Source organism: Lactuca saligna, chromosome 9 (genome assembly GCF_052625555.1).
Source record: "Lactuca saligna cultivar CGN05327 chromosome 9, ASM5262555v1, whole genome shotgun sequence".
Taxonomy (NCBI): Eukaryota; Viridiplantae; Streptophyta; class Magnoliopsida; order Asterales; family Asteraceae; genus Lactuca; species Lactuca saligna.
In genome coordinates, this window is record NC_136425.1 from 11,692,941 (window position 1) to 11,705,878 (window position 12,938).

The following is a 12,938-nucleotide window of genomic DNA, read 5'->3' on the forward strand; positions in this document are numbered from 1 at the left end:
ATAAGTTTACATTGGTTTTAAATCTGATTCGAATACATCAAAAGTATAAGGAAACTATAAAGACTTAATCTTATTCGCTCCGACTTCTTCAAAATGCTCGGAAGGTACCTACCTACTGATTTCCTGAGAATACAAGCAATTTTGAAAGAATATCAGCAAAAAGCTGGTTAGTTCATAAGCATTTAGTTTTGGTGGGAAAATGTTTCTTTGAATCCTTTTGAAGAGTGTTCCTCAAGAAAATCCTATATTTTCTTATGAAAAGCATGTTTGAAAACCCATTCCTTCCATAACTTCTAGATTTATACAAGATATGTACAATCCAAGGAATCATGGAATGAATATGAATATCTATTAGTAGAAAATAAACCATCAGTTTTAGAGATGCCGGTGTTATCCTGGGAAAATCCCATATTTTCCCCAAAAACAGTTATCTATCCTAGAGGTAGAGATGCAAGTTTAGAAATCCCTGATTATTATCAGTATATATAAAAGTAGTTTTAGTACTTAAAATAAAACAAATGAAGAGTAGAGTCCGTAAACCAAAGTTAGTTTATACCTATTTGCGAGTCGTATAACCATACTTGATATGACCTAGAGACCTTTATAACGTTCTTCAGGTGTTTAAGCTAAATGATATTTGTTCACCTTAGGCATGCCTGCCTAACTGTAGCTAGCAGTTAGGTGTGGGATTGTCAGTCCCGAATAGCTCTATTCACAAATCTCACGCTCTTCCTCTAGGAGACTCTGGTTACACTGAGATAGGATTTAGCCATCTACACCTAAGGGTATAGTATTGAAGTAGAGCCTCACAATTCTGTATAATCTAGTTTACTAGCTAGAAACAGTATAAAACAATAATTATCCTTGAATAATAGTACTTTATACTCATGAGAAAATATATAACATAAACTAAATCTGCCATAGTTTATACATATTCATCCATGAAATCTGATTTGGTAAAAACTGCCTAAAGGGTTATGCCAAACTATACCCTTTATAGTTTATTGGAGTTGATATGGAAAATGCATTGTAAAAACCTTTCTGAAAGCTATGAAGTTAGATTTCCAAAATAAAAGTTTCCCTTATGCTCAACATATTATAAAAAAGGGATAAAATATCCGAATATGTTATTAAACATGGAAATCGTTGGACTGTATTAATAAGTTTAAAACTTAATAAAATACTTTGAGTTTGGCTTGTATTCCCCCTGAAAACATTAAAAACACGGAAAATGTAGGGGTATGAACACACCTCGGGTAACTGGTTTGATTGAAGGATCGATACGGAAAGCTGGGTGTTCAAGTGAAGCCTTGAACACGATTTAATCCTAATTAACACATAATGACACATAAAAGAGTCAAATGAAGGTATTTCACCACTAGATGTGATGGAGAACCACTCTAGAGACTTGGAACTACTTCCACTAAGTGTTAGGACCTTGTAGGATTGCATGAGGGGAGTGTATGGTCACCTTGAGTGTGTGTGCGCACCAAGGGGTGTGCGGCCATACACTCATGAAAGAAGGTGCCTTTGAAGTGTTCTCAAGGTCCATACTTGTATTCATGAAGTGTTCTAGGTCTATATTCAATTGTAGAGCAAGTTAAGGGTCCTAGAAGTGGGTTTGTGGCCCTAGGATGAGTGTGTGGTTGCACACAAGGAGTGTGCTACCGCACAAGGGTGTGTGCGGCCGTACACAGGTGTGTGCGGTCATACACTCCACATGATGATGTCCAAAATGTCAATTCCAAGGCGCAACAAGGCTAGGGTCATGTCTATCTCAAGTATGGAAGTCAAACTCTCACTTTGGAGGGTATTTTAAGAGTGTGCAACCACCTTAAAGAGGGTGTGCGGCCGCACTCACTTCCAAACATGAAGAACATGATGAATATTGCACACTTAAGGCTTAGATAGAGTGGTCTTTCATGGATATCAAGTTAGAGGATGAATTACTCATGTTCTTGAAGTTTTGAAGGGTTTGTGGTTGAAGAAGCGTGAGAGAAATGGTGTTGTGTGTTGCCAAGGTATTAAAGGAAAGAAAGGAAAGGGGGCTACCCTTTATATAGGGGTAAGTATGCTGCCTAAAAGAGAGAGTGTGCAGCCAAGAGGTGAGTGTGCGGCCGCGTACCCATGTGTATGGTTGTACACTCTCCTTAAGGGTGTGTATGGCCCGGTTTTGACACTCTCCTTAAGGGTGTGTACACTCTCCTAAACTCAACCTTGGTCATACTCAAGCTTAGAACACTTAAATGAACCCTTAAACAACACAAGAAGTCAACAAAACATGTTTAACGTTGATTGAATTTGACTAATTGTACAAGATAGAAGTTTCGGGTTGTCACATTTTTGGGGACTTTGTTGAGCACCGAACCAACAATAGAAATTGAATGTCCACGAAATAGAGGGAATAGTCAAAGTTTTGAATGAAGGGCGAGGTGTGATAGTGTTGGACATCGGTGACAAAGGATGCAACAAACGCCGGTGGTTAAAGTAAGGGCGATAGACATCGAAACCTTTGGCTATTGGAGTGCACTTTGAGTATGTTTACATTAGACAAAGGTATATGAATGGATGAGAGGGACGGGTGGTGTAGGTGAGATTTTTTTCCTAGTAATTAAAGGAAATTAGAAAAAGAAATATTTAAGGGTATATTTGCCATTTTATGTAGGGTATGGACCAAAACCACAAAAAAGTCAACCACAAAGACCAAAACCATACAAGGTATCCAAATTGGATCATGATGCATTACCAAACTTTTTTGAACCAAAACCATATTTTTTTTTGACAACCACAAGAATATATTTTGCAATTTTATCTAGAATATGTACTTGAAGGTCCATGTCATTTTTTTTTGTAGCCTAGGTTGTTATGAAGTATTAACTTTCGTTGTTGTTGTTGTTGTTAATTTTACTATTATTATTATTATTATTATTATTATTATTATTATTATTATTATTGTTGTTGTTGTTGTTGTTGTTGTTGTAGCAAATAATTGAAATGTTTTATGTATATTTATTGATTTTGTTTAATAAAAATCAAATTTATTATATTATTTACAACTATTTGTCTTGAACCACACTATTCGAATAAGATAGTTTTATAACACATATTAGATAATAAATAATATATATTGTATAAATAATATATATATATATATATATATATATATATATATATATATATATATATATATATATATATATATATATATATATATATATAACGTCCTAAAAATTCATAGTAAATTTTTTGTTTTTAAAACATTAAACTCATACAAACAATTTAGTCCAAAACCAATCAAAGTGAAATATATCATTTAAACATCAAAGTAAAAATAATAAATAGCCAATGCAGAATAAACTCTCGGGGATGTTGTGCGGTTAATCCAGACCCTTCCCTTTGGAAATGGAATTACCTAAAAATGTTAAGCTACAAATCGTATGTAATAAGCCTTTAGTGAGTTTTCCAAAACATCGCACACCATATATATGAATGGGCCCAACCCTCGCATTGGGCCCAAACCATAATAACAGATCCAACCCACCATACCAATGGGCCCAACCTAACATACAAACTGGCTCAACCCAACATACCAATGGGCCCAACCCTACATGCATACCCACATACCCAACCCAACACAAAATGCAAGAGTCACAAAGACAACTAGCATCCTACACAGTGTAGTGAGAAGACTCACCTGACGCACGAATCAGCTAAACCGCCGCTCAAAACCCTTCAACAGATGCTACAATACTCCTATCAAAACATGCAAGGTCCAACCTTAGTCTACACACTAGATCCAACAATTGAACAAAAGTCAACCATACCCAAAAAGTAGCCTTCACGTCATGGCTTTCCTTGGCCAAGTCGTGGGCACTAAATGCCAAGACAGTCGATGATTCCCTTGTCGCTACGTCGTGACAGGCTAAGGCCACATCGTGGGGACTGGTCTGGACAACTCAAACAAGCTTAATCAATTTTATTCCGATTTCGAGAGGTCCAAAGATCAAATCTAGTCCTTTCCAACTTTATCCCTTAAGACATCCATATATGTCTAAATCTAAATTCCAAAGTCCAAAAAGGCAACTTAAAGCATGAGACTAGACCCTTAAGCACTTAATCCATGAAATCTTCAACCCAAAACTTCTAGAAACACTCTAGGGATCCTAATGAACCCAAATAATGTAAAATTTACAAATATGCATATCCAATGCATGTCCTTTCCCAAATCTAGATCAAAAGTTGTAATATGACTTAGATTTCATGTCAGGTTCCTAAATCATCACCACTTGCTAGATCTATGATATATATAAGACTCTTGGGACTTAGAGAAGCCATAAAGTTGCAACCTTTATCTCTTCAAACCATACCAACTATATGAAATGGACCAAATAAGACATAAAACCAAGATCTAGAGAGTAAACACAAAAAGATGGAAACTTGATCACTTACAAGATCCTAAAGACTACTTAAGAGGTCGATGATGATGGTTGCTTACTGAATCAACACACCAGACACCTTCTTTTTCTAGCTACCAAAAGCACCAAAATAAGCCAAGAATCACCAAGAGGGTTTAGGATTAGGGTTTGAGGGTGCTGGAGGCTGATAAGGAAACCTAGATTCAAGCTAATGGCGTTTAAATACGAAGGAAACCTTAAAAGATCACGAGTTTGGTCATGAACAGATGCCACACCATTGCCATTAATAAAACACGCGTTCCATTATTCAAATGTCACGTCATGGCACAAAGTTTTCCCAAAACTCCATCTTTAACCCATGATATATTGAAGCTAAACCGATCTAGAACACGGGTGTTACAATATATATATATATATATATATATATATATATATATATATATATATATATATATATATATATATATATATATATATATATATATATGGGTTCAATGCAAAACGGTTATAATAAAAAAAACCTAAAACCCAAAAAATACATAAAAAATATTATTAGACATCTAATCTTTTTTCTTTTGACTTTACAAACCTAAAAATCAAATCTTTTATACAACTTCACTAAAAAATTAATTTTTTTAAATTCTTTCCAAGAATTTATATATAACTTGCGACTTTTAGGTTTGTAAAGTCAAAAAAAGATTAGATGTTTTAAAATATTTTCTTTACATATTTTTAGGGTTTTGTTTTTTGTTATATTCGTTCTCCAAATAACTCTTTTATATATATATATATATATATATATATATATATATATATATATATATATATATATATATATATATATATAATCTCCGAATCAAATAAGAAGAAAAATTTTGGTAGGAAGGTACGGAATTTTTTATATGCATATTTTTAAGTGAATAAAAAAAATGAATTATTAAATGAATCAAAAGTAAGATGATTGACAATAATTTTTTTTTTCCAAAAAACACCTTCATGATTCATTTTCAGTAAATCAACAAAAAAAATCATTTTTATGATTATTTTAGTGAATAACAACAAAATAATCGTAAAAGTGTATTATCGAAATGGTTTTTTCAACAATATATATATATATATATATATATATATATATATATATATATATATATATATATATATATATATATAAAAGTTCAAATGAAGACAGTAAATAAAGTGAGGACGTGAAAACACTACTTTTATGTTATTATTCTGCCTTGAATGTTATATACTGTCTTATGTTTTTATTCGGTAATGAATATATGAATAATCATATTTTAATATTAACATTATAACTTACTACAAATAAATATATGAATAATCATACGACAAATATTCACATTAGAGTTATAACAATAGAACATATATATCAAATTCTTAGCAGAATAATAACATAAAAGTAGTATCTTCATCGTCCTCACTTTATTTACTATCTTCATTTGAACCATCATCTATATATATATATATATATATATATATATATATATATATATATATATATATATATATATATATATATATATATATATATTTGTGCATCATGTTTGTCTTGATTCATGTAATGATTTATTTTTTTGGTTCGGAAAAAAGATATGCAGAAAAAAACTTTTTGCCTTCCTACCTAAAATGTATTTTGTATCGGATCTATATATAATGTTTATTTTTAATTGAAAGAACAATCTAAATAAAACGAAATGACAATTTACCTTTTCTTTATATGATAAAAATACTATGTTATTTTAAACTGAACATTTGATATATATTATTTATTATAAATTTACAATATAATGATCTTTGTATTGAAAAAAACATATTACTTTCAAAAATAAAAGTAATCTTTTTATGATAAGAGTCGATAAATAACAAAAAGTAAGTAAAAGTTACGGTCTTTATGTATTAAGTTCGATATAAATAAACTGACTAAATAATGAGTAAAGTGACTAAATAGTATGAGCCATATATAAAATGTACGGTCGACTACGATGAAGTTTTTACCCTAGTTCTGAGAAATGAAAACGATTCGACTATTAATTTTTAAAAAAGCTCAGTTCAAATGGATGTCAAATTAGCTTTCTTGAACAATATGTTGTAAGCCGAGATATTTATTATTTATTGTAAATTTACAATAGTTACTCTTTGTATTTAAAAATAAACATGCTTGACTTTGAATATTAAAAGTAGTATGTTTAATAAGAGCTAATAAAAAATAACAAAAAGTAAGTAAAGGTAAGGGTATTCATTTATTAAGTTTGATATAAATAAAGTGACTAAAATAGTATGAGATATAAAGATACAATAGAAGAATGTTCGTAAAGGGCTATAGACAATGCAACGATCGACTATGATGAAGTTTGTGCCTCAGTTGCGAGTTGCGAGAACATAAATAATTCGACTACTAATTTATAAAGAAGCTCAACTTAATTCAAATGACAAAAAATTAAAATGGATGTTCAAGTGAGCTTTTTTGACCATTGTGTTATAAGAGGAGATATATGTAGAACAAGTGCTTGGGTACATAAAAGTAAGGTGTGAGAGTAAGTTTCTAAAGTTGAGAAATGCTCAATATGGGTTAAAGCAAACATCCCCTACATGGAATATTCGATTCGATACAGAAAAATGTTTTAGTCGATTGTTAGTACAAGCATGTACTACATGTGATTCATTTGATCTTTGTTGATCTTTATGTTAATCACCTCATTTTTTTAGGGCATGATATTAAGATGACAAAAAAATTTAAAGGTGACATGACTTGAAAATTCGAGATAACAGAGTTGGGCTTAATGAAGTATTTACCTGGTCTTGAGTTTGGACAATAAAATACAAGTATTATAATGTCATAAGAAACATATACGAAAAGAAACTTGAAGATGAACAAAATGATAGATAGCAACTTGGTATCAACATCTATGGAAATCGGTAGGAAACTTTATACGTTTTACGAGGGAGAACGAGTAGATGCAACCACATACACGAGTTTATTTGGAAGCCTTCTCTATCTCAAATGCACAAGGATGGATATTTTATATAGCGTTGGAGTAGTAAGGGGATTTATGAAGGAGCTAGTTAACACACATTTGAAAAAGCTACACACATTTCATATAGCCTTGGGTTATTCTTATTCAAAATAGATGATTTCAATTTAATAGGATACATAGACAATGATTAGCTAGGAGATGTAGGTGATTGCAATATTACATCAGGATACTTGTTCTATATCGGGAACATGACTTTTATTGTTTTACATGGCGGTAGAAAAAGATGTACACATGTAACACTTGGTCCTTGTAGGTAAATTTCTTTCCTTATTTTAAAAGTTTAATTCTTTGGGGAGTTTGGTCCTATGCTGGGCATAAGGTAATCTCCATTGCAACACGTAGGAGGGAATCTTGAAGTGGGGATTAAATTATCTATACAGGGCGTAGATCAAGCTACGCATCGCGTAGCTTCCCAGAACCAAAACCCTAATCTTGGCGGTTTGAGCCATATTTAAAGGCTCCAACTCCCTTGAGGCCCTTCCATCCTCAACCTCCATCCTCCTAAACGACATCCTTAGAAACCCTAATCAATATTTGTAAGATTTGAGTTGTTGGTGTGTTTTGTGTTCATTTTTGATGGAAGAAGAAGATTGTGGAACCACTTGGGAGCTCAAATCAGTATAGATACAGAGGTTTCATCCACTCAACTATCTCTAGAAGGTATAAAGCTCCTACATTGATGTGTTTTTATGTTAGATCTAGTTAAGCCTTACGATTTCCTGCTTTTGTCCCCATAACCCCGGTGACTATGAGTAAGAGCTACTCCAGACCATTGGAGTGTCATTTCTAGATGTTTTTTATAAAAATGAGAGCTTGGTCACTCTCATCCATCCATGTATGAGTTCTGGAGCATTGGATGAATTTTTGGACCTATGTTATGATTTTGTGCCCTTGGTATGCATGCAAATGGATGAAGTTAGAGACTTTATCCATTAAAACGTTTGTAAGATAAAGATCTAGAAGTTGGAAGAGTTATTGATCTGTATTAAGGGCTTAATGATTAAGTTAGGGCATCAAGGGTTTACATAGGGCGTAAATCCCCTTACGCGGGGCGTAGCATCAATTTCCCCTATTTTGCCACCTTAGGCTCTATGCAGGGCGTAGAGGTGCTACGTTGGGCGTAGACCGGCTGGAAGTTGACTTTTGACCGTTGACTGTTGACCATTGACTTTGATCAAGTTTGACTTTAGGTCAAATAGAGTCTTTGGAGCTGTAGTTTGAGACTTGGTCCTTCTTTATTATATAGGTGACCTGTAGAGTCGATATTTGGATTAGTGATCGGTTCAACTATCTTATAGACTTCGAGGTGAGTTTTTCTCACTATACTTGTGGGTCGAAGGCATGTATCCTTGTGTTTAGGATGTTGTTATGCTATAGTGATCTGTTTGGTAGATCTGTATGATTACCGTATGATTACCTGAACTTGTTGGCTATTGCTTATTGTTTACATATGTTGACATAATATGGTTGGGTTGAGGCGATCCTGCTTTGTGCTGAAGGCCAAGATACTCGGGCGGCCCAGTTGACACCATAGGCCCAAGGGAGCAGTCCAGCTTATGTTGTAGGCTCAAGAGCGGCCCAACTTGTTGTTGAAGGCTGAGGTGGTGGTCCAACGTGCTGTAGGCCTGTTGTGCATGCATTGTATACGTATTGTGTGTAGGGTATATTGGGGAAACTCATTAAGCTTTGGTTTACATTTGTTGGTTTCATGATTTCAGGTACATCAGATGATCGGGATAAGGCAAATGCGTAATCGTACATATCCTCCTGCTGATATATGTCTTGAGAGATTTTTGATTTTATAGATTTGTCTTGAAAACAATGGTTGATTATATTTTGGTTTATGGAAATGTTTTACAAAAATAATTTTTTTTATCATGATTCTTGGGATGTTACAACACATGTGACCACATATTATGATTTTTATATAGAAATAAGATGTGGAGTATAATGGTTAGAATTTAACTTTACATATATGTTAATTCCACATCACTATCTTGTGCATGTATTTCGTAAGACAGACCTTAGTGTCTTTGTTATATTTTTGGCATGCCATTTTTTGGGAACAAGATGAATCATGGACACCAAAAGGACTAATGCAATCGACACACCACTGATAACAAAGAGACCTCGAAGCCGGTAAAGATTCAGGATTTTTGGTGAAGGGGAAGAAAAATCCTTTGACATCACTGCAGATTCATGTTTCAACCACTTATCCTCTAATGCTTTCAATGTCCCATCTTCCCGCATCTTCACTATCTCAGTTGACACCTCTCTCGCCAAGGGCGAACCCTTTTGGAACGCCTGCAAACATAGAGCTAAATGAGAGAAGTAAATTGGATTCTCTAATAAAACCTCTAACAAACTGCTAAGGGAGGCTATAATTAATGTTGCCAACATAACATATATAACTATGAATAGAATAATGGTCTAACATAGAATACTCACAAAGCCAAAACCATTGGTGGTGGATGCTGTTGCAATCAAGGAGACGTCGGTAGCCGGATACATTGAAAGGAATGATTTGATGTAAAGAATCTCAGAGACGATTGCATCAACTCTTCCATTTCTTAATGCTTTAGAGTAATCCTCAGGTGTATATAGTTTCTCCAAATTGACATCAACAGGTTTCAATTTGTTAAATACATACCCCCCTACTGGAGAAAGATTCTGGAATCCCGTAGAGATCTCATTCATTCCAATCTGTTGTACTGTTAAAACTGAGCTCAATGTTGCAGTGTAACTTGATGTGAGAACAAGCACTGCAAAAACCCAAACAATAACCACGAATCTTGATAGATTACTTTGCAGCTTCTCCCCTGCAGTTTCCATGGTGTTTTTTAGAAAGGTGAAGATAGATTTGCTAAAAAAAGGAGCAAATAGTTAAGTGAAGAGCTTACGGTGAGCATAAACAAGGGCTGAAAAGGCGAACGACAGGGTGGTTCCTATTTGTTGTATTGTTGAACCTTGAGATTCTTTGTTTGTAGGATGTTCAATAAACCAAATGACAAACCCCAAAAAGAGAAAGAAACAAACACTTGTGATCCAAAGACCCGCACTAAAAGGATCTAAGAAGATCCACATGCTGTTCTTGGCGTTTCGGGCTACTATGCCAACTCCAAGATCAGTGAACGGAATTGTGAAGTCAACATAGAGAGATCTATTTGTTGTGATTGTAAAATCCCCGATAGCAGCATCATATTCCTGATATCATCCGGCATCTCACATTAGCCAAAAACTATGTAACAGCATGCTTTACCAAGATAAATTCATGAAGTTTTGCGTGAAAGAAAAAAAAAACATACCTTACGATAGATTTTTTGAATTAGATCGTTGTAAGTAATTCCAACCTCATATTTAAATGGAAAAACCTCAATCCCTACTCCATAGTCTAAGGCGTTAAACGCAGCACTGAAAACATCTCCATAGAAGCCACTCACACCCGATAGATTTGTTTTGGGATCTACAGTCACTTGTACTAAATTTGGGAATCTACCGAAATTGGGAAACAAAATTCTGAGCTTCTTATTGCCATTTGTTTGTAGCTTCCTACGCTTTCGATTAATGCTTGTAGTCCCACCCGGCCAGATGATACTTTGCAATCCACGGTTGGAAATGGAATCCGGGATTCCAATTCCTTTCACAAATTCACCAGTAGACATCATCCAGAACCCAACCCTCCTATCACCCTTGTCGATCACATTCACCACTTCCATGGCATTGGAGATGATCCTCCCTTTCATAAGCTTGAATTCACCACCTAAACCATGGAACCTGACTATTAACATCTCGTCTAAAAGTAGTGATGTGCCAATATTGTTACCCAGGTCTTTCCAAGTGAATTCTGTTGCAGTTTGTACCCTCTCAACAGCCATGGCTAGCTCATAAACTGCATCATATGCCCATATACCATTGGAATCTACCTCCTTAAACTCCATAAAAGGGTCCCACTACATAACCATAAACACTTACTTTGGGTCCCACTACATAACCATAAACACTTACTTTGGATAATTACATTACCCCAAGCTTGGCTTATTCAAGCCCAAGGCCGAACCCGTAGGCCCAAAGTCATCTAGGAAATCAAAGCCCAACACATGGCCCAATTTTCCAAATTGGGCCTAGGCCTAAACATGGTCTCATTCTAAGGCCCAACACCATATAATCATTAAGGCCCAAACTATGGCCCATCTAAGGCCCAAATTTCCAAATTAGGCCCAAGCCCCATACATGGGCCTTACTCCAGGCCCATTAAATTATTCTAGTTCATTGGCTTGACTTTGGATGGCCCACTAATTACCTAATCCTCAAGGCCCAACAATAAACCCAAGTGAAATTAGGGTTTCACATAAAATGATGATTAGGGTTAAGTTTCCTACTTAACCTATTAAGGACTTAATCCATTAAGTCCAATATCGCTTAGATTAATCTTTGCCAAAGTTTATTATTTAATATCTCAAGTTATTAAAGAATTCTTGTGTGTCCCGATTAATTCCCCCAAATTAGGGTTTCATGGCATTAGGGTTTTCCAAACCCTAATTAGGGTTTCCAACCCCATACTAGTCCATTAATTAATTTGTTGGGCTTTTAGATCAGTTAGGGATTTATTGGGCCTATTAAGCCCACTAGAATATCATTAAGACCATTAGGGTTTTATTAGGGTCCATTAGAGATCCTTTGAGCCCATTAGGGTTTTAGTCCCTTGACCAAACATCCAAACCAAAACACAACATCAACGAGGCACACCACCACCCGACACGGCGGTCGGTGGCGGCAGGAGGCGGTAGCCACCGCCCTACGATGGTGATTTGAGATTTCTATTATTCCAATTTTTACATTTTACAATGAACTCTCAAACTAAACACACACACACTATACTAAATACATACACACCCACAACCACCCTTGTGGTGGCCGGTGGTGGCACGTGGCGGCAGCCACCACCACACGGTGGTGGTGGTGACTTTTCCGTGAACTCCGGCTAAACACAACACTCAAACACATATATTGCTAATGGAAATACAACCACACACACCTAATCACGAAGTAAAACACGCACACAACCACCTCTCACGGTGGCTAGTGGCAGCGAGAGGTGGCAGCAACCGGCGGCGCACGAAAAACCCGATGAAATAGTTGTAGCGGCGGCGGCGACGACGGCTTGGCAAAAGGGACGAAGGAACACGTCCGAAGGTGGCAGCATATCGCCACAGCATCGTCAACAACACCCTTAGCCTCGTCAACAGCACCAGCGACGACGATGGCGGTGGTTTACGACCACCACATCAACAACACCCACCCGATGGCGGAACATCGAGTTCTTCATGATGGCAGAAGGCAGGGGGAGAAGAATAAGAAGATACAGAGGCATGGTGGCGAGAAATGAGAGCAACGATCTGTCTTCGTCGTTCCAAGCCTTGAAGGCTTCTTTTGCAGCGCTAAGCATCGCTGGTCGGAGGATGAAAGC

General features: G+C 35.5%; 1 protein-coding gene across 1 annotated transcript; it reads right to left on the reverse strand.

The window, feature by feature from the left end:
- Positions 1-9,463: 9,463 nt before the first annotated feature.
- LOC145015996 (glutamate receptor 1.2-like) lies at positions 9,464-12,674 on the reverse strand. The gene is made up of 6 exons (XM_078974446.1): positions 12,531-12,674; positions 10,777-11,421; positions 10,562-10,675; positions 10,372-10,477; positions 9,920-10,290; positions 9,464-9,775 (listed from the first exon to the last, which is right to left on the reverse strand). Exons 1-6 carry the CDS (start codon positions 12,672-12,674, stop codon positions 9,464-9,466), a joined length of 1,692 nt encoding a protein of 563 aa, XP_078830572.1.
- Between the last annotated feature and the right edge of the window lie 264 nt (positions 12,675-12,938).

Bases quoted from the DNA above. Each gene is read 5' to 3' on its own strand.
- LOC145015996 (XM_078974446.1), bottom strand. From the start codon at position 12,674: ATGCTGCCACCTTCGGACGTGTTCCTTCGTCCCTTTTGCCAAGCCGTC. The intron at 10,676-10,776 runs GTATGTTTTTTT...GGATGATATCAG, and splicing joins TTCAAAAAATCTATCGTAAG to GAATATGATGCTGCTATCGG. The intron at 9,776-9,919 runs GTGAGTATTCTA...CTATGTTTGCAG, and splicing joins CCACCAATGGTTTTGGCTTT to GCGTTCCAAAAGGGTTCGCC.